This window comes from Paralichthys olivaceus, chromosome 7 (assembly GCF_024713975.1).
Source record: "Paralichthys olivaceus isolate ysfri-2021 chromosome 7, ASM2471397v2, whole genome shotgun sequence".
Taxonomy (NCBI): domain Eukaryota; kingdom Metazoa; phylum Chordata; class Actinopteri; order Pleuronectiformes; family Paralichthyidae; genus Paralichthys; species Paralichthys olivaceus.
In genome coordinates, this window is record NC_091099.1 from 22,336,540 (window position 1) to 22,359,401 (window position 22,862).

Consider the following 22,862-nt stretch of genomic DNA (forward strand, 5'->3'; position numbering starts at 1 on the left):
TGATAGAATATTTCCAACAACCTGCGGCACATGTTGAAAAATCTCAGCTTCCTCAGGAAATAGTCTGCTTATTCCTTTCTTGTAGACAGCACTGATGTTGGTTTTCCACTTCAGTCCGTTGTCGAAGTGGACGCCCAGGTATTTGTAATCCTTAACTGTCACAACATCCTCTCCCAGAATGCACAGTGGCTGTGAAACCGTCCTCTTCCTCCTGAAGTCGACCACCATCTCCCTGGATGTCACCACATTCAGAAGCAGATGATTTTTCCTGACCCTCTCTACAAAACCATCCACCAGCGCTCTGTACTCACCCTCGCTCCCATCACTCGCAGTTAGGTAGGAGTTGTACAGCGTGAAGAGGAAGGGCGACAGTACAGTCCCCTGCGGAGCTCCTGTAGTACTCACCATCACATCAGACAGACAAACTGAGGTCTGTCTGTCAGATTGTCAGTAATCCAGGAGACAGTGGATGTGTCTACCCCCATAGCTTGCAGCGTCTCCCTCATAAGAACTGGCTGGATGGTGTTGAACGCTCTGGTAAAATGAAAGAAAGTGATTCTCACTGTGCGAGCAGCCTGGTCCAGATGTGAGTGGACTCGCTGCAGCAGGTAGATAATTGCATCATCCACTCCCAGATCAGGCTGGCAGACGAACTGAAGAGGGTCCAGTGATGATTTCACCTGTGGTCTGAGGTGGGCCAGGACCAGCCTCTCCAGAACTTTCGGTAGTCAGTGAGGCCAGATGGAGTCGGCTTCTTGGGAACTGGAAGAACTGCTGTACTATGTGTTTAACCTGAACTGACAATATTTTGGACATTTTCTTAACTAAATATATAACAATTTAATGACTCAGTACTATAAAATTTTTACAACAATAAAGTGAGTTAAAAAATGATTACTGTGTAAGGTCATATAAATTACAAAATTAGGATATATTTATATATATATAACTTGTAACTGTATAACATACAACACTTTAACATGGAAAATTAAAATGAAGAATAATTTAAACTATGACCTTTTTAACTGAAAAAACTGATGTGTGACATTTTTTTCATAACTCACTCCTGTAGCATTCTATTTAACTCACTGTGAGTATAATAGAACATAATTACTTTCCTGAATATACAGATAAATGTCTAAAAGGTAAAAATATTTTATGTCCAAAAAGTCATCTTCACTGTGACAAAACACCTTTTTTGGCCATAGTATAAATCAGCTCAGAATGGGAACTGGGACCATATTTTACAGATCTTGAATGATTGGATGTCAACAAATTTTGAAATTTTCATCCACTTGGTGCTTGAAGTAAAGTGAAAGAAAAACAAATATACCAACAGGTAGAAGCAAACAATGAAAAATTTATTAAGAATCCAGAACTACAACCCATTAGATTTTCTCTCATACCTGAGTCATGTTTAATGTGTCGGGTAATTCAACTAAAATAGATCTGTTTTAAATAACAGGTCATCGGACGTCTTGAATGCAGTGAAAACATGTTTTATACATGTAAGTGACATATAACTGGTGATTACACAGGAACTTGTTGAAAACCAATGAAGTTTAGTTGTTGAAATGTTGAAACATATAAAAAGGTCTTGTGTTCGCTGCATTTTGTGGTAAAGTTTCTGACATATTCAAAAACCAAACCAATAATATCAAACCTATACCACATGGGCCTCTCTTTAAACACCAGACATTATATAATTATATCTTTCACCTGAAAATCAGCAAATCAGAGATTCCTGGGAAGTTTTCTGATTACTTAATAAAATGACTATATCAATACAATATCATGTGTCCCATCATATGTAAAATATGAGACACGTAAAATAAGTGTTGGTGGAAATTTAAAAAAAGCTGTATCATATTTTAAGCTCTCTGTTCCTCTAAAAACCAGCTGCTATGTATTGTAGGCATCAACCTCCTGCCCCTCACATTGAATTACACACCACAGCACATGCCATCACCATCAGATTCTTCCATTTTTGGTAAATCATTTGAATGTAAAACTCTACTTTTATACAATATTTCTGTATCAAAAAGCTACATTCTTGTAAGTAATGGCAACATTTCTCCAAACACAAGCTGCACTGTTCAAACTCCAGGTTCCTTCAAGAGTCTGTTCAGAGTGATGACTCCTGATGCTCCTGCAGCTCCGAGCCGCCTCAGAGCTTAGTTCCTTCTTCAGTTTGACTTATTCCAAACTGACAAACGAGTCCGTTTAAAAAAAATAAATCTCATAGCCCTTTATCTCCACTGCAGAGTGAACTGATGCATATCTGAGCAGTGGGGAGGAATCGGAGATAGTCCATTGTCTCTTGTGGCAAGTATTTAAAAAAACACATCCTTTGGCTCTGCGTTCAGTGTCTGTGTTCGCTCCGGCTCCCCTTTGAGCATCCTCATTGGTGGGTTAGCCCTGGTTTACGTCCAGTGGTAGAGGACCAATGAGACGAGCACAGAGGCAGAGAAAAGACAAGAGGACAGGGAGATGGCCGACGCTCCGCCACATTCCTTGGCATTCTCCTGTGGAAGTTACAGTGGATATCAAGTCAAGTCAACTTTATTATCAATAATGCCATATGTGCAGGACATACGGAGAATCGAAATTGCGTTTCCCTCTTATCTGCGGTGCAAACAGCATTAAACATGAAATATAAAATATAAGTAAGTAAAAGATATAAAGTAAATATAAAAGACAGAGGCAAATCTAGAAGTTATAAAAAGTATAAATATGGCAAATATAGCGGTATGAACAGAATTAACGGTGTAAACAGAAACAACAGTCTGACAGTGTAGGTACGACAACATAGACAGAATTATCAATGAAATATAAATATGGCAATATGGAAGTATTAACAGAATTTATAGTATAAATATAAATATGGCAATATGGAAGTATTAACAGAATTTATAGTATAAATATAAATATGGCAATATGGAAGTATTAACATAATTTATAGTATAAATATAAATGTGGCAGATATAAGCAGGATTAACTGTATAGACAGTGAGGTCTATCAAAGATAAAGATGTATACAGTGCAAACAGTGTTGTAAACAGTTGTTGTACAGCAGTTGACTTTACACAGTGCAATTGGTTTGTAAGAGTTTTTTTTGGTTTTTTTTTGAGTTTGTAAAAGTGGCTGGTGCCATTTGGTTTATATATATATATATATATATAAACCATCATCGTATAATTTAGGATTTTCTAAAAAAAAGTAACAAGAGAATTTATACAATGAAATTGTTGTAACTTTGTTAGTCATCTATGTTGTGTGTAATCTAATTAAACAAATATCTGTAACACACTATAATGTTGCTGTAACCAGCTGTGATGATATTTTTAATTATTTAGTTGATGCAACACTGGAAGAGTTGTAGATGTTAACAAATAAATTAACAGCTAAACTTAGGTAAGTGTTACCATGTTTGTTATTTGAAATAATATTGTTGTATTTACGAAATATTTTTTCAGTCATGAATGTAAAAGAGTTACACACAAGCCAGTCTGGTCAGTATCAGTTAGAGGGGTCAGCAGCAGCAGCACTCACCTTTGGGTGGTAGGAGTGGCACGACTCTGGACGCCGCCGGACCTTCTGGGATTTCATCCTGTTGCATTTCACTGTGGCATTATGTTCACTGACGTTAAGGAAAACAGACTGCTCACTGCTTGGAATATAAACCAAGACCACAGACAACTGGCACAACTGACAAGAAACACATGGATGGACAGACTGGCTGTTAACTGATGGACCTAACTAGTAGAAATATGCACCGAGGGGTATTTTAAAGCATTCAGTCACTACATGAGCTCAGGAGTTTCTGTTGACACCATCAGCACCACATAGTTCAAATAACAAGAGCTGTGTCCTCTCTACAGCGTCTCCAGCAGGGGGCGGTGTTGTTGCTGTTTGTCAGTGAATGAAGGATATATTTGATCTCTTTGGGCTCCAGCGGGATCGGTCCATACTGACGGGAACAGTCACAGTCGGCCTGAGTCACAACCAGAACCAGATTACTGTCGGGAATCTGCTGCACCACGAACATCCTGAAACAAACAAGTTACATTTTACACACTGAACCTTTAATACACACCCAGATCATATTCACTCAGTTCACCTCAAATAAAGTGCGTTGAGATAATTTATGTTGTGATTTGGAGCTAGACAAATAAAATCGATTTAAAAATTGAATTGATTTGGTCTTTATCAGTCCAATTAACAAGCTAGTTACCTTCACTGTAACTATTTATATATAAGTAAGTAACATAATAAAATATATAATAATATCTTTATTTATGTAGCACTTATCTGAACAAGGGTACAAAGTGCTTCACAAAATACACTGCAGTAAAAAAACAAATGAATAAAAAATGAAAGGTAATCGGATATTAGGGAAATATTCAATTCAGTTCAATTCAATTTTAACCACAAAATCACAACATATTAATGTTGAGACCTTAAGACCTTAAGTTGAGACCTTAAAAATAGAGAAATAAAAACAGACATTTAAAAGATAATCAGTCACAATGACAACGATGTTTGTTGATTACAGATGACACTCCTTTTAGTGAACAGAGGAAGTGTGTTTAGTTTAGGTCAGTGTGTGTGTGTGTGTGTCGTACTTCTGGCAGCGTCCACACTTGATGAGGCTGTTGGCTTCTCTGATAGATGAGTCGTACATGAAGCCGGGATACACAGTGTCACAGGGCTGCTGCGCCTCCACCTTCCTCTGCTTATGAGCTGAAACACACACACACACACACACAAACACACACACACACACACACACACACATTTTAACAATATGAGCATGCAAACACAACAGAATAAACTGATGGTCAAACACCCTGTGTTTCCAGTCTTCCAAGATTCCTTTTGCTCCTATGGTTTATTTGTTCTATGCCATAATATAAAGGTTGGATGGTCTGATTTGTTGTGTGAGAGGCTGCGGAAACACTAGAAGGGATTTCCATATTAAATCAAATTAATGAAAAGATATTAATAAGTGTGGTAATCAATGATTGTAAGATTGTAAGACTATTAGTGTGGAATATTATGAATATGTGATGCTGATAAAAAGTTCAAATGAATATATCTGCTGCCGGAGCAGAATATTAGTATAGTAGATCATCCGGCTTATACATTACATTTTTAATAATAGGGAATATTTAACACTGTGTGGATTATTTCTATGTTAAAAGACATCAAGAGTCAGGAATAAAAAAAACATCAGTCTCTTCAGCAAATAAAATTGAGTTATCATCATGACTGTGTAACCGTCAGACAACTCACATTCAAAATGTTTATTGCAACACAACAGAGTTAGTGTTTGGTGTCTGGGCTCAGATATTATCACAAAGATATAATGAGCGTGATGAGCAAATATTTATAACCCCTCGAAGGAGCCTACAAGTGGCTGCTGGGTAGTGGAAGAGCTGAATCAACCGGCAGCAATACTGATGATGCAGCATCAGCAGGGGGCAAGCAAAAGGCGTGATGGGAATTTTTTGCAGCTCAAATAGACCACCAAATTGGGAGAGTGTGTACTGTGGAGGAATGTGGAGAATGGAACATGATTTGAGTGCACCGCTCGAGCTTCGCTCCATTTATTCAGGTGGACTCACTCTCTGTTTCTGCTGTTTTTTAAAACACTTCAAACTTTTATTGTAAACTTTTTTTTCCATGTCAGGATCCTGTAGGAATGACGACTCTGTCGACCTGTTAACAGGATTTTTGTAATCTGATCCTCTGAACCCCCACACCATCTGTTACCATGGTGATTTACCACGGTTAAAAGTGAACCAGCTTCATGGTGCAGGCTGGAGCAGGATAACCCCCTAATCTCACATCATGATAAGAAGCTAAACCTGACGACCATCAAACCACCCCCACAGTCTGTTTTTATTTTGCTATAAATGTATTTTACAAAACAATAATTTTGAAAAGCAGCCAACAAGTAAAGATTTTAATTTGATTTTATCAACCTGCTATTTTAATTGGGTGCATGGAAGGGAGAGCAGTGATTGGTCAGCAGACATGATGTACTTACTTGTGTGATAACCAGCCTTGGCTGAGTGGATGAACATGGACCACAAAGAAGACACAGGGAATACACCAAGGTGGTGATGAAGATCATGATGATGGTGATGATGATGATGAAGATGAGACCGCCATATTGGAGACAGATGTTTGTAAATTAGACATAAATGAAAACACACACCATCAGCGGCTCTGACACACGTGTTTTTATTTAACATCTTTACTTTTTGTGACTTATCTGCTATCATTTCAAAATATCTGTTTTCTTCATCAGTAACATTCAAACAGCTGACATTTGATTCCACTGCAAAAACAACAACAACAAATCACCCGAGCATTGATATAAACGAGGCGTTTTGCTCGAGTTGATCATCGGAGCATCTTACCGTCCACAAAGTAATCAGAGTGCCAGAGACCACAGAAGTTAAAGTCCAGCAGAAACCTGCAGGAGACACAAACACCTCGTTACAGACACCAAACGTGTTTATTCTCTCATGGGATAGGCAGAGCCTCATTCCTTTCACCTTATTTTATAAAACGCTTTTTAATGCAGGTGGTATTGGAAAGATTTTAACATATTTTCAAAAAAAGAAAAGTTAAATTCAGCATACAGGCTCATTACTATAAAATAGCAGAGTGAAGAGTCATCGATTAAACTTGTATTTATTGTCTTTATAACCTTGAGAAAATGACTGATTTTCATTTTCACTCTCTGGGATGATTTGATGTGTTCACCACTGTTTAAGTACATAGAGTAGCCATGGTTGTGAAATGAAGTCTATGCTTTGTTTAAGTTAACATCTGAATTCACAGTTGCAGGAGTGCCTCATGTCACTGTAACATCCTGGATTCACATCAGCCTCAAACCACAGTTCCTGTCAATTTCACTTATAGGACGACAAAGTAAAAAATCCTCAAAAAGCAAAACAACACTTACATCAGTGCGTTGGAGAAGAACCACCGCATCAACGCCGCAATGCCATAAAATGGCTGCAAGAGGAAAAGAAACAAGAAGTTGTTTTTTAAATCTAAATATTTTAATATTTAATAATTTAAATATTGTGAACAAACAACATCTTTTGCATAATTCTTTCATGACACTTGTTGCTTTTCTTAAACGGACAAAACCGAACATGTCGTTAACGGATGGATTTCTAATGAAAACCAATAAACTACATTTCTACAGCAGCTATAACAGTAACTACACCTACAGCTGTAAAGTATATTTTAGTGCAGTGATGCGACTCACGCTGAGCAGAGGTCGGGCGCTGCTGGCGTGGTGATGAGTGTTTTTACACATGGCCTGGTAGTCAAACAACGACACTCTGCAAACATGCAAACATTCAGCTCAGTCACTCAAGAGTTCACACACAGTCATGACTCACTGTCAGTGCTGCTGGTCTTACCAGCAAAATCACATGTATACATTTGCAGGTTACACATCATCAGTGTAGATGACATTTAGAGCCACTAACCAGAAAGTTGGTGGTTTGAATCCCTGTCTCTCCCAACTGTGCTGACAGTGTGATTGTAATGTATCATAGAAAAAGTGCTGCAAATAGATATATACAGTTTGAATGTGTGTAAATGGGTTAATGGCAAAAGCTAAATATTTCTATGCTTTACCAGAAAATAACTTGTTTTAAAATGTTTGGATGTGTAATGTGTCAGATATATTTCTAAATATAACAACATGTTGAACTGAGATCAAAGCAGCAATCATACTTTTTAAACATGCCCATCTTGATGAGTGACGCCATGACAGACCCGTCCACCTCGCCAAAGAAGCGACCGACCTGGAAACGACAACGAGAATGTACAGTTGAGATTTGTTCTTCCAGTTCAAGGAAACAAACATTCCTCCACAAAGAGACAGTTATTAGTGCATTATGATTTATCAGTCCATATAACAATCAATGCTAACAATTAAAAGAGATAGATGAAGATAGAAGCTGTAATTGTGGACAACTAAATAGAGTGTTATGACTTTTATTTCACAACCGACCAGAGTAAATTAAGATTTATAATGCCATTTCATTTTGTGTCTGTTCCGTCTAACAATGAGTTCACATTTAATGTTTTCTGGATTATTTTGCTCAAATCATTCAGTCATGATGTATGTGTTTTTTTTTAAATTAATTTATTTTCAGTAAACACAGGAGCTGTGGACTTGAAGGCCTTGAAATCTATAAATAGTTTGGATCAGTTTATGAATCTGAGCAATGGAATCTTACATTAAGCCTCTATGTCCAGCCAGTTTTGATTATTAAACAAATATTGCATAAATATTGCAACCATCTCCTCTGGAGTACCACACAGCCATTCTAGGCCCTGTTTTATTTTTCTAATAATTGCTTCTGTTAGTCTGCTAAGGACTAGTGAAGTACAAAGTGGGTTTAAAATGATTTGATTTGTTTTAAAAGCACCTCATGGACTGGAACTACGTCACATTACATACTCCAGCTTCTGACCCATCAGATCTGCTGACCAATCACTGCTCTCCATTCCATCCACCCAATTAAAATACCAGGTTGATAAAATCTAATTAAAATCTTGTTGGCTGCTTTTCAAAATTACTGTTTTTGTAAAATACATTTATAGCAAAATAAATACTGAGCTCACCTATTATGTCTGACAACCAGTAGAGTCGCTCCACAGAGTACTTGGCAGAGATACACTGTTCTTTGTCAAAAAATTGTTCCAGCAAATAAAACTACTTTAACATTTCTGTTTGGTCACAGATCAAACAAATGAGATACAGTGAGTTAATTAACAAACTTTAGAGGAGTTGGTCGGTGTGTTTATGAACTGTGGGAAGAGTCAGTGCTCTTTCCTCACATTAAGTTTCCCAAAAATGTTCCTTTTGCTTTAGGTAAAACAAACCTGACAGCCCAGTACTCACAAAGCTGTTATCTTCCTCTCTGCTTGACCACATACATCTAACTGCATATTTTAGCATTATACTTTTTCCTGATCAATAAAAATGTGGCTGTGCTTCCCTGATGCTGTTGCACTTCAGCTTCAATTCATTTACCATTAGTTATCTTAGAATCTGAGATCAAAGCAAACAAATTAAATTTCACATTATAATTAGCTCTTACAAATATTAAAACACTGCCAACAAACATTAAAAACTCTAAATGAATTGATCCGCAATGCACTTCATTACGTTTCTGGAAGATAATTTGTCTCTTGAAAGCCTCGTCTAGTCTACTGCTTAGGCATGATGTTTGAGTTTTAAAGATTAAAATTTTGATGTAAATGCAAAAAAATAGACAGTCTGAGGTAGCAGCAGGAATAAAATATTAAAACAAAGATTTTCACACTCTTTCTCACTCACTCTCGCTCTCTCTCTCTCTCATTCTGTGTGTGTCCCCTGAGCGTTTTGCCTAAGCAGCTTTGTTCGTGTTTGCAAGCTGCTCACTGCTCGCACTTTATCTCTGTCTGGACGGATTTTCCCAGCAGCCTCAGAGGACTCACAGGTTGCTGAGTGTTAGCAGTCAGATATGCTGATACTTCACTCTATTGTGAAACTCCTGCCAGGAGCTATGCAGACATATCGCACAGGAGCAGGCTCAGTTATGATGAGTCTGCATGAGAGTGCCATCAGAACGGGTTTACCGACTCAACTAACACCCTGAACAGACAGCTTACAGTACAACATCAAATCCCGAATGTGCATCTGACAAATCTGCAGAAATGATGTGACGCAGAACTGAATCTTACAGTAAAGGAATGTTTCCAATATCTTGTGGAATCAGTGGCCCTGTTCAGACATTCCTTCTGAGAGAACTGGGCAGCTGTACGTTTTGGATGTTGATATGGTGACTGTGACCAAATAAATCAATATATGATCACTAAGATGTACAACATTTCTTTGAATTCATTATGAAACAGTTCAGAGGAAGCCACCTCCTTCAATGTGGTCCAGGACATGTTCACATTCACACAGCTAAAATAATGTGACCACACGAGTCCCAGATCACCTTTCAATGTGGTCATCAGATCTTAAGATGCACTCAGGATGCATTTGAGATTGTGATCAGATCTCTCGATAGATAATACCAGATGTTAAGGGGTCAATGAATCAGTATTAGTATGTATATTATAATAGTAATTTAATCTTAAAACGAATCATTTAAAAAAATAACTAAATAAAAACCTTTTGGTGTACACATCTTTGTTTGATTGATTTGGATATACTATATGTTCTGGGTCATTGTCATGCTTGCTCGTTGTGGGAACTGTTGGTTTTCCATATAATTTAGTAAAGTCTCAACCTTACTATGTAATAATAATGTATGTTGTGATTAGATGCTATGCAAACAACATTCAGTTTTATTGAATAAGTCCTTGGCTGTGTTTCAATAGAAGTATTTCTGATGTGAACCCTCACATGGTGTCTGAGCTGCTGATTTCCTCACATCTGTCCAGTGAGGAGTTACATAAACAACAGTTTGAAAACATCACCATCAGAAAACTAAATAGAAATATAAAGGTTACTTCAATCCCCTGACTGTGGAATGGACACAATAAATCTCTCCACTTAAATAAGGTTTTTATATGTACATCCCTCACATTATTGTGTTATTTAGACTTTTCAGTCAAGTTTTTTCCATTTTCAATTAAATCCCTTCTGTTGTTCTTCCCTGTGAGTAAGTGATGGTTAAATGTTTTTTTTCTGAATAAACTGAAAATATCTCTTCTCAGGAATTGCCATTCTGTTTCTCTCTGGAAACTTTATTATAGCTTTCAGCGCCCGGCCTACAGCACTGTACATTTTGTTCATATCTTCTGTTATAAATAACGTTTCTCCTTTCCTAACTCATCATGGCTTCTCCTTTCCTTGACCTTGTGTTGTTCACGCCCAAACATGTCAAACATGTTTGACCTTGATAATTATTTTACTTGACAAAACCCTGCCATTTTAACAGTATATCCACCGCAGATCAAGTATATCCATCTGAGCCCATCTGAGCGGTTTGCAGCCCTGAGGATGAGCTGTGGGTGCAGACAGGGACCATTGATCACACAGACATTTCCTCAGCACACGGCCCAACACCACCAGCAATAACCAGCCCTGTGTTTTGCTTGGTCACCCTGCTCGCGCCACTTCCTCCCTCCAACATCTTTAAGTCAGCACTGACCCAATTTCTCTGCTGATTAAATATTTACCATGCCTGCGACAACCTTCGAGTGGCACCTTCACACCTCCAGAGGAGGATTCTGGGTGTTTCCACAAGCTTCCTGTAAAAAGTTCAGACCTCAGCGAAATATGGAGGGAGCACTTCATCATAATATCTGCTTAGTAAGGCCATTGGGAATGCAGCAGACATGCAAATAATAAAAAATGAGCTCCTACAGTAAGTTATTCGAGGTTTAAGGTTTCCCTTCACCACAACATTTTGCTTTTGACAAATGTTGGAATCATTCCCAAAGAAAAGAGAAGCTAACACAAACTTTCAGGTGATGGAGTGGTCCCCTCACTTGGATAGTACATAAATGACCGTGTTGATTGTGTGACTGTCTGTATCAGTGTCCGTTTCTGACTGTGAGCTGCTCATTGCATCGTCTGAAAAACATGCACCCTCACTTTATATATGAGGCCTGTTGTGAGCGTGGCTGCATGAAAAGCATTTTGAGTGTTCGTAAAGAAAATCACATACAGAGCATTTATCATGTTAACAGGCCTGCACGCTCACCGCTCAATTTCATTTTTTTTACCTTTTATAGGCAAAATGATATAAAATGGACACTTTTGACAATAGCTAACCTCAAACACTCAAGATTCCTGTCGCGTAAAAGCCAAATGAGGTTGTGTGAGATTGTGTTTGTCGGCTACTGGAGGTTTGAGCAGCCTCTTCTGTCGATCCTAACAGAGCAATTACTCCAGTTTCCTTTTTAAGGCCACTTGGGGATGAAGGTGGGGGGGTTGTCTAATTTGGACACAGAGCAAAATGATTATCCCACTGGAGTTTTATTTGTGAGTTAGTGAGTTGCAAAGATTACAGTTAATTTAAATGAGTCTTTCCTATTTAAGAGGAGAGTCCAAAGGGAACGTCAAGTCACTGTGTTTCTTTAACATCCATTTAGAAACTAAAGTGCATTCGTTTTTCACTGAATGGATCTAGAGACACAATAAACTATTGCAGCTCTCTGTTTACAGCCTACTCACATTTACACATTATTACATAAGAGATGCAGTAATTCCACAGTGTTTCATTATGAGAATGTAAACTACACATAACATTCAGTCAGTACAGTAACCCTGCAGCTGGAGCTCCATTTGACCCTGACAGCCCAGATAACTAAGCCTCATCTCGCCTCAGCAGATCCAGTTGCTGCTGCACATCTGGCAGCCTCACAGTCACCGAGGCTGCACTGTAACACATATATCACAGGTTCGACTCTTGGTAACAAACCAAACAACACGCTGGAGCTCTGGAGAGACATGAAATAAGTGAAATAAAAGTAATATATTGGAGCTGATGAGGAGATGTGGGGCATGAAGTGGGTGTGGCTGCACAGCTGAGAGTGTGTGTGTATTTATCGAAGCATGGTGGGCTCAGGATTAATCCTCAGTAATATGGCTCCTAACAGGCTGAGTTAATCCAGAGCTAACAAGCAGCTGTCAGATGGACAGCAGGCGCACGCTCTGCACGTCTCCACAGATACACCCAACATTCCTTCTGTTAATATTTTGGCCAAGGACAGAAGATTTATGAAAAATAAATAAATGAAAACAACAAATGAACAGAATAAAGGGGAGCACACAACATACATACAGACTCTAATTAAAACCAAAACCAATTATATGAATTTTATGTCTGTATTTTTTATTTTACTATGCAGTATGGAAACATTTTTGTTGTTGTTATTACTCAGTAAGTTTGGACATTTATTAATTATTCTGGTCGCACGCAATTGATTCACGACAGATGGTGATAATGCACCAAGAAATGCACTGATGTAGAAGACTCCTGGCAAGCAAACGTGGAAATGATGTGCATTTAAAAATACCTCATATAAAAAAAGTCTTTGCAAATCTTTTGTGAAAAAAGAAATACAATAAGCGGACTTGTCAGAACTCTACAAAACAAAACATTCGGGGTGTTTTCTTGTCTGTGACAAAGAGCTCAGTGTCTCATGACCTGTCCATGTCTGAAGACAGACACAACTAAACGTCACATCTGTACTTAAAATGAACAGCTTAAAGGCTGCAATTAAAAATACATGTTATAATCCTGTGTCTCTGTGTTAAATGTTCATTTATCTCTTGTTAGTTGCCTTTTCCAAGAGCTACTATTGTAATTTTTAGATCTAAATCTCTGTCTTTGAAAAGTTTGATGACTCATCCTGCCCTCAGGGGTGTTTTCTCATTCTGCGTCCAATCATAAAGCTTTCTGGAATTTTTAGATCAAATTCTTCCAGTTAGCAGCCGGCGCACAGGGACCTACGCTGTCTGATTCATCACTTAAATCCGAGGGCGGAGGTAAATGTGCTGGTCCTCAATAGAGAGCAGGCTGTCGTCATGACTTTCCATGTTGAACATAGCTGTAACAATCACTCCATAGCTTCATTTGACCAGACAAGTTATGCTGATTCAAATGGTGTCCTGACATCTGTTTCATTAGGTATTTAATCCAACAGTTTAGGACTTTAATTAGCTTCAGACTTGTGTGACCTCCGCCTGGACAGATCACGTCCGCCAACTCACTCCACGCTGGCTCAGCTCCACCCACGGTCAGATAAGGTTGGCAGGTGCAGCTGCTGCTATATTTCACTGCTAATGCTCCACACACACAGATTAAAACCATAACTGTCCTCAAATCCTGTGAGCCATCCAGATGTTGTTTATGAGCACGTGAAATGATCCAAAGAGCCGCCGCGCAGCAGGAAAATCACCTCCTGACACTGACCTCATGGACACTGAACTTCCTGATCAAAAATTTATCTATTACTAATCTACCGACTCTGAGTGGATTAAAGGAGAGTGTTGACATTTAATCATCAGCTGTTATTTAGGTGTGTTTTCAGGTTATTTCAGTAAACCCAGAAAACCAACATCAAAACAGTTTACTCGTGTTGGTCAGGTCTCATTCTTTTGAACAGATCTGGGGCAATTCACAGGGCGTGGCTCATCATTGTGACATCAGCCAGCAAGGGGATGCTAGGCCAATAACATTAATGAGTCAGAACCACACAGCGAGCCCAGGTCATTTCCCAGCATCCTCTACACTGTGAGTTTTATTTTCTCCCATCAAGCTGGAGGTTTTACCCTCCTGTGGCCAATCTGACTCACCACATTTGGACTGTGGGTATAAACTATTTCACGCAGCACTCTCTTCCCTGATAAATCTGATAAATCAATTCATGGTTATGAAAGGTTAGGAAAACAGTTTTGCAGAGTCCAATTTGACATCGTCAAATTATTTCTGTTGTGCAACGGTTAAAAAAATTAAGTGTTAATTTTGAGTTAGGTTTGGTTTAAACTCTGTGACTAGGATTTTTTTCTCATGTTTACACTGAAACCTTTTTTCATGTCTGCAAGAAGGTAACTTTGATCTTAACTGAACTTTCTTTGTCAGAAAACTCAGAAAAAGAAAAGAAAACTAATTCATCTCTTTGAAGTAAATCAATGAAAAGGAAAAACCCAGAGGGGTAAAACAGCTTAAGGCTCTGGAGTGGACAACACTTGTACTTTCTGTAACTCTTGGTGACATATTGCACATATTCTTCACCTTTTTTCCCATATCTAAAATTTTTATTGTATAGCTTTTGACTTTTGTACTACTTAACATTTTTTATTGATTATTATGTAGCAAAACACCTGCACAAATTCCTCGGATGTGAAAACCTATACACATGATTCTGATTCTTTATCAGGATTGATAAAATTCAATTTTCACCACAGCCATGAATGGAAGATGTTATTTTTAGGGTGTGAATAAAGTTGGATTCACACTGAGATCTGATCAGATGATGGAGCTCACCTCGTTCCTCTCTTTGGACAGCAGGATGAAGCCGTTATTGTCGACCAGGAAACAGTTCAGGTCCTGGACAGGAAGTGGAAGAAAGAAGATTATGTATTTACATTGTTAAATACACAATCTATATAAGCATTCATATTTGGTGGTAATCATCAGACAGAGGACAGTTGGTACTTACAGAACTCTCACAGCTGAGTGGACACACGCCTTCAATGTTTGCACACTGAGAAAAAAAGATCGAAGAGGTGAGGAGAGGAGGAAGCATCACATTCTCACAAACATGCTGAATCACTGATCAAAGCTGCAGAAGCTGCTGCACAGACCAACTCCACCAACTACCAGCTCACTAAATACATATTTCATGGTATAAATAAATGTTTTTTTGCAGTGGAAGAGCAAACCACATCTTAAAGAAACAAAGGATATGTGACACTGAGGTAAATGGAGCAATGAACTAAATTTTTTGAATTAATTAGTTTTAGGCATCCATCCATTTACCCATCCATCTATCCATCTATTCATCCATCTATCTATCCATTAAATAAAAAAAACACAAAAAATCATTCATTCTCACATTCAATTTAGAGTCTGCAATAAACCTAACATCACTGCATAATGCCAAAATATTAAATATATATCTTTAACAATTAGAACAATAACTCTCGCCTGTGGTCTGTGTTTTGCATGTGGTTTACCAGTTTGAAATAAATAAGGACTTTTTTGAAATATGAATCCTACAGAGCTGCTCTGGTGGAGTCCTACAATTAAAATCTAGAGCTAGATATGAGCATAAAAAAGTCAGTAATCAGAAATCACTTACGTCTGTGTCGCTGGGCTAGAGACAACCATGTGAAGAGTCGAGGAAGTTATAGAGGGAAAAAACCAACAGAAATCATATGAATATCATTATTGCTATTATTAAAATAAATATTTTAAAATCTTAACAAAATGGTGTACACTTAAGGGTCACAAATATTCAGTACAATTTCATTAGGACAGTCCACACACAAAGAATTCACACAGAGAGTAACATTTCAAAAGGGTCTTAGTTGAATCATCAACTTTGGGGTACCACAAGGTACTGTATTAGGTCCTAGCTTTGAATAGAAAAATAATGCACACAGTGAAAGCAAGGATTCCTTTTGACAATGCCAGCTGAATGTAGCTGTGGTACATCACGTAGCTTGCTCTGAAATCGAACTTGGTTTCAAAGCTCATTGAGGTGATCAGCTTTTTCTCAGTGTTTGAATCTGTGTTAAATTTACTTTGAATGGGGTGATGTCATGCATTGATGAACACATTGTGACTTTAAATGAGAAAAAGGAGACAGAGGCAGCTGGTGAACCTGGTGTTTGGATTTTATTTCCTGTGTCCAATGTTGCATTAACAGCTTGCAAGGCACATTAGCATGAAAGCTATGTTGTTTGTATGAAACGGTGATTGTTATTATGATAAGTGTGCCAGCACCAAGTGTCAGGTATGCCCACCGTCAAGCACTAATGCAACATTACGTGTGAGTCCTGCCTGAATATATTTATTTTCTCCATCTGTGTCCTGATTCACTGAAGCTGTCAGTTTCAGAGCAAAGACACAGAGACACAATTAGACTGTTGAAATAAAGAGAAAAACCTTGTGAATCTTAAATATTGACTCTGAAGTGGATGTTTGGCCGAGCTTTGTTTCAAATTGACTTTTGGTTTTTATTGAACAGAAGAAGCCTTGTGTAAACCTCAACTCAGAAAATGTAAATCAGCGACAGGATGACGGGATGTAAATGTGCGTTCAATGACTTTGAATCATATGAGTTAATGTCTTCAGTGAATACATTAATCCAGCCTGTCACAGCTGTCTGCTCTCATTAATAACATTATCTACACCATCAACCTCCACAGGACATCTGCACACATTCAGCTGCAGCTCTGTGTCTGCTTCACTGAACTGCAGGAAATGTCCACAAGGTCAAACACCTGCAGTGTATGTGTGAGAAAGTTGATCCATGTCACATTTGTGAGCAAATATTGAAACAAGACAAGAAGTCTGTAGCCAATAGAGGGTCCCTGGGGCTGTAATGCTCATTACACCAGGAAACTAAATTGCTGGGTGGATTTCTTAAAATAGGATCTAACCATTGGTTAGGCAAAAATAAAATAAGGATTAAAATAAATTTGTCCTGAGGGTGGTGCCAGAGGAAAGGTCATGTTGTTCACTAGATTAAAAAAGGTTTATGTGGCAGATTTAAGACATCTCAGTCTCAGCTTGCATCAAACACCAGCATTTCATAATTTCAGTACATCTGGTGCAGTACATCTGGCAAACTTTCCCTCTTGACTATTGGCAAACCTTTTCATTGCTAACCTTCCAAAGAACTGAAGAGCCAAAGAGCCATAGAATCCAAACAGAGCATGAAATAACAAAGGAGGTGTGGTCTGAAGTCAGTTGGGAAACAAGAGCAAACTGCTCAGTAAGTCAGTCGGCCTGGTGAGCTATTGGGGCTGTGCTTGCATTTCACCAGTTGTTGCATATAACAGCCACAGTAGCTCACCAAGTACCCTTGCAGACATTGATTATGTCACAAAGCTTCTAAAATCACCCATTACTTTACAATTTGACCAGGCACTAAACTGAAAGGAATAACAAAGGACACATTGCACAAGAACGTTTAGCATAAAAGACACAAATGTGAGATTCATTCTTAACTCTGCGACTCAGCTGTCCCCAAACTCACCTGTGCTATGGACTGATGGCTAAATCGAGCAAGCGAAGATGGGTTTGCATGTTAGCATGCAAACTTCTGTGCACATGCCTACTATTGCAACTGTTAGATGTGTGCATGCTTATATTGACTATGCTTGTTCTTTTGTACCTTTAAAATCTCTAAGTTTAAATATGTTTGTAATTATTGCTGTAATTACAAAGCCAATGTTATCATTAACAGCTGTTCATTAAACAAATGCAGCTATTACAGCATAATGTACAAATAGCTCCTTTAAAGCACCACTTTCTCTAAACCGAAAAGACTAAAGAAGAGATGGTTTAATCTTATAATGAAAACTCTTGCTCATGACACTAAGAGCAGACTGAAGAGCAAAAGAGACACTGACATTGTCTTAACTTTGCTCTCTTAAGGGACAAATCCTGTTGTTTTCATCGTAATTGGAATTTATTCTGTGCACATTCCTTTTAAATCTTAATGAAAAGTCTTAATGCCTAAAATTAATGGCCTCTGTTCCCTGCTGAATATAGAGGAAGAAATAACCCTTGAATACAGAGGATTACTGCAAAAATCCTTAATTTGTCCTTGGAAACTCAGGGATGAACTCGCTGTACATGCTCAGTCTTCGATTCCTGCCTAACTGCGGAGCATGCTGCGTCTCTGTGTGGTGCAGTTTATACACCCACAGAACAGGGTTATATAAAATATGATGATGCACCACAGCTAACGTAATGTTTGCTTCATATTTGGCCACACATGGCTCTCTGTGTATACTCACAGGTCAGCACAGTCAGGGCTTTCAGACAAAGAGTGCAAAACAAAACAGTTTGCACAAGACAGTGTTCAGGATAAAGTTTAGCACCTAACTACAATGCTACGGACTACATCATAAAGTAAGCTATCGCAATATTAATTTGTAACCTTGTCTGAAACTGTATATTCTGTGTTCTTCTATGTAAGGGGGATGAGTGAGGTGCAGACATGTGAATTCACGGATGTACAAATCAACTCTTCCATTCTTCTTTTGAACCTAGTCTACTTTGAAACCTGGCAGAAGAATCGTAAAGAACTTGTGGAGTACGTTTGGAGTCCTTGTTCTTGTTCACACACACACACACACGACATGAAGGTGGTGATACACAGTCCTACTGATTATTCTACAGGTGGTCAAAAGGAAGCATGGATGCAAACCTTGCAGGGTTCAACCTTTTCAATCATCTGTGCAAATGATTTATATGGAAGTATATACCTTCAACGTGTCTGTTAGGCCTCAAGGACACACACGATAAGTGTTAATGAGAAACACTGACAGTAAACACACCCACAGGACACCTTTAACTGCACTGTGTCCTTGTGATCCGCTTGGGTTTAAGGAATAAGACTCATGTATCATATCTGTTGACAGTATCATTAGTGTAAGCTTCTGCTAATAGACAGATTTCAGGGAGAAGTCCTCAGTAATGACATGAGCCAACATGTGTGAGACAGAGCGAGTCCTCCAGTCACCTGCTTTGTGATGGTCCAGAACCTCTTCTCCAGCATATCCAAGGACATCTGCACCCCGATGGCTAAAAATAGAGAAAACACACACACACACACACACACACTTTTTGAGATTGACGCAGGACAAGATGGACTGAGCAGTTTGCTGTGTTAGTGACGGAAAGAGGGTGGAGGACAGGAAATCAATTCAACCCTGGGTTCACCTCCGTCGTGTCCTGACACTAATGAAGGGATGTAAACAGTGATGAGCTTGATAGTGAGTGTGTGTGTGTGTGTGTGTGTGTGTGTGTATGTGCATCTGTGTGTGTGTGTGCATGCTCCCTGATGGCTGGGTAACGACATGTCCCTTAGTAATGCACCATAACAGCTTCGTCACAGAGTATCAGAGTCAACGACACAGCAAGTACTTAAATGCAATGTTTATTTTGAACTGTTGATACTGTTGTTTTAAAAGACCCCACAAATCCCACCTCACAACAGCAACTGTCCAATCACAGCTGGTTTATTACTGCAACGTAAAAGATTTGAAATTGAATTTGAGTATTGCACTCCACAGTACTACTTCCTGAGGTTCAGTATTGTCCTATTATTGCATCATCATTTCTGTTGGTTCATCTGTTTCTATCTCAGTCTGAAATCACAAAACACCATCCAAGGTTTTTCATAAACTAGACACATAAAAGTTGTGTTTACTTGTGTCAGGGACCAACAGGGGGTCAGCGCAACAGAATATCTGCAACTCTTTCTGTCACATTGATAATGAAAACTCGTCTTCACACATCCAGCTGGTCTACAGTCTAACGCACGCACACACACACACACACACACACACACACACACACACACAAACACATACACACACACACACATGATACCACCACACTGAGCCTCTTGTGTACTGGTGTTATTGGAAAAGTAGAACTGCTGTAAAAAAAACACATTTCTGGTCACTGGTTGTTATTGAGCTTATAGTTATTGTGTGTTTCACAGACTGCAGATTCTCTTCTGATGCCGCTGTAGAACAAACTCAACACTTCACATCAAACAGTTGCATGTTTTTTTAATGCTGCCTCTGCAGCCAAATTCAGTGATGCCATTTCCAGTTATGCTTTTACCCTTTCAAAATATACGAACCTTTAACCTCTTTTAAGAGTTACTGTTTCAAATCTCGACTATATTACTGCACTGAAAATTAGAAAGTTAAAATCAAACACCCTCCCATGGCTAAATGATCACACTGGAGCATCGAGGGGACCAAGCAGAAAATTGGAACTGAAATGAGAGTTTTAAAAAAATCCCCTGTGAATACACCTCATGTATAACACACTACTAGAAAGCACTGGAAACAATTTTAATAATCAGTTCTGTTCGCATTGCTCTTTCAATATCTGACACATCTCCAAAGACAGAGAATATCTGTCACTGTTAACTTGATGCATTGACCAAGATTATTAAGCAATCTGCACAATGTATCGGCACTACTTTTGATGCATGATGTCTGTTTGATGCTCAATTGAAAAAAATATTGCCCAGTCATGTTTTTTGCGATCAAAAAATGTAATCACATAAATAATGTAATTCCTGTTTCCTACTGATTTACATAAGGCATATATGAATGTATTTCCCCTGTCTTGACTATAATCCTCACATTACTCCAGTTTGTCGGTAGTTCCTGATTCTAGTTCAGAGTTAAGGACAGAGGATTTCGCACCTTGTTTTGCTCTATAGGCAAATTGTGATTTCTGAAAATGGGCAATGCAAATACAATTTAATTGATTCATGGATGGAGCTCTGCTATTAATATACATCACAGCTTTTGACTGAGGGTAATCAGACCTTTGCTGTTGGAGACCACAAACAGAACAGGACCAGTTAACCTGTTGACAGACAGACATCTTTAGTGTCTTTATAAACTCTCAAAATCTGTTGCAGCGTCCAGCAGTGGCAGAGCAACACAGTCATCCCCAGTGTTTGTGTCCACCTGATCAATCTTTATCCTATATTAATTTTCTCCTAGCTATGTTTCTAGTCTCCACCACCTACTGATAAATATCTGTGTGGAGGTGAGGGGGCTGGGAGAGCACCTTCACCTGCACCACAGAGAATCAATCAGCGCAGGTGAGAGGTGTTAGCTGATTGATCCTCAGGTTTAAAAGACGGTGGAGCTGCCTCGAGAAGAAACACAGTGAGACACACACACGCTGGACAAACACGCAGAGAGACGATGGGCTTAAAAGCGAAGCACAGCTGAGACAGCTGGACACTTTAAGTTGTATTCTGAAAAGGTTTTTTTTTTTAAGTTGAATAAAAAAGTTAAAACCAGAATGGTTTGTCTCTGGCTGCTGTGGTGAGAGTCCCACTGCATGGTCTACTGCCACAATCTGGCTCACCAGCTGCCCTCTGACAGTGTCTGTCTACCGTTTTCTTTTAAGTTGGTGGGGAACAGCAGCCTTTTACAGCCTTTCCTATGAAAACACCTGCTGCAACTGAAACTGATACTTTCAGAGTGAAGGGGAAAGTTTTGATCCTGAGGGATAAACAAGAGCAATTAGTTTATTTGTCAATGTTAAAAGTCAGTTCATATGTAGAAAAGTTAAAATGTTATCAATATGAAAGATATCGTTATGTTAAAATAAAATTTTTACTAACGTAGACTGTGGTTCTAGGACTGATTGTATTAATAGCTGTGGGAGTATCTAAGTTGAAACTCTTCACTGAATAAAAACTAAGAAAAAGAGCATGAAATGTGATTTGTTCTTCAGAGGGAGTTGTGACCTTTGAGTCATTTAAACCTCTTAAGGCATCACTTCCCTCCAATTCTTTAAAATTGCTGTGGACTCAGTGGTCTGCAGCTTTGCTCTGCTGTTTCATTGCATTTCTCTGTTTTTTTTCTTCTTTCCTGTCAGCAGTGTCCTTATGGGCGCCCTTCAGCACTGCAGCTGTACTGTCTCTGCTGCAGTCTGTGAGGACACGTCCACGATGGGGCAGCACACACCTAAGACATTTATTCTCAATTATTCTGCTGAAGCAGGAGCTCTTCTCTGAAACCATTAAATTTTTATGGTCTGATTTAAAGACCAGCACGTACTCTCTTTGTAGACTTTGTTCTTTTTCCATCCTTCAAGTGATGTTTTGATCCATCTTTTTCATTCCTGTGCCAGTTCACATGTATATTGTGCTGCTGGTGGGAGTCTCAGTGTGACTCTTTGATACTTCTCATTGCTGTTGTTGTCCCTGGTTTATTCCGCAGCTTATTTCATCACAGTGAATTGTGCAGTTTCATTACGAGTCTAACACAAATGTGTAAATGAACTAATGACAACACAGACACAAACACTTTCTCTTGCCCTTCACTCAAAGTGTATTATGTTTACAATGTGTGAGGTTACAGCAACAATGACCTTTATTCAGCAAAATCTAATCATTTCCTTCTTAAGCCCAAGTTAAAATTTTTACTAAATTTGAAGAACTTTCCTCTTCAGGTTCCTGGGACATCTCCTCCTCAATAATAGGAAAGATGGACAACTTAAGAAAAAAGCTTCCCATGGCTGTTGCCGGCATCAAGGCATAAACATATTATCTGATGAAAACTGCGCTGTGTCTCAATGTGAACT

The 22,862-nt window shown here is 38.7% G+C and overlaps 1 protein-coding gene across 5 annotated transcripts in view; it reads right to left on the minus strand.

Moving 5' to 3' along the window:
* Positions 1–1,340: 1,340 nt before the first annotated feature.
* LOC109624117 (voltage-dependent calcium channel subunit alpha-2/delta-4) overlaps positions 1,341–22,862 on the minus strand; it is a 58,374-nt gene continuing 36,852 nt past the window's right edge. For 3 of the 5 annotated variants that reach the window (XM_069528765.1, XM_069528766.1, XM_069528764.1), the window contains 13 exons: positions 19,252–19,313; positions 15,853–15,867; positions 15,211–15,255; positions 15,036–15,098; positions 7,768–7,838; positions 7,292–7,367; positions 6,980–7,032; positions 6,429–6,484; positions 6,053–6,073; positions 4,626–4,743; positions 3,931–4,049; positions 3,553–3,632; positions 1,341–2,525 (listed from right to left, as the gene is read on the minus strand). In XM_069528765.1, the coding sequence (XP_069384866.1) occupies positions 2,424–2,525; positions 3,553–3,632; positions 3,931–4,049; positions 4,626–4,743; positions 6,053–6,073; positions 6,429–6,484; positions 6,980–7,032; positions 7,292–7,367; positions 7,768–7,838; positions 15,036–15,098; positions 15,211–15,255; positions 15,853–15,867; positions 19,252–19,313 (881 nt within the window). In that variant the 3' untranslated portion in view covers positions 1,341–2,423. The remainder of the gene's footprint in view (positions 2,526–3,552; positions 3,633–3,930; positions 4,050–4,625; positions 4,744–6,052; positions 6,074–6,428; positions 6,485–6,979; positions 7,033–7,291; positions 7,368–7,767; positions 7,839–15,035; positions 15,099–15,210; positions 15,256–15,852; positions 15,868–19,251; positions 19,314–22,862) is intronic. The other 2 variants (XM_069528767.1, XM_069528768.1) reach the window with 2 other exon arrangements.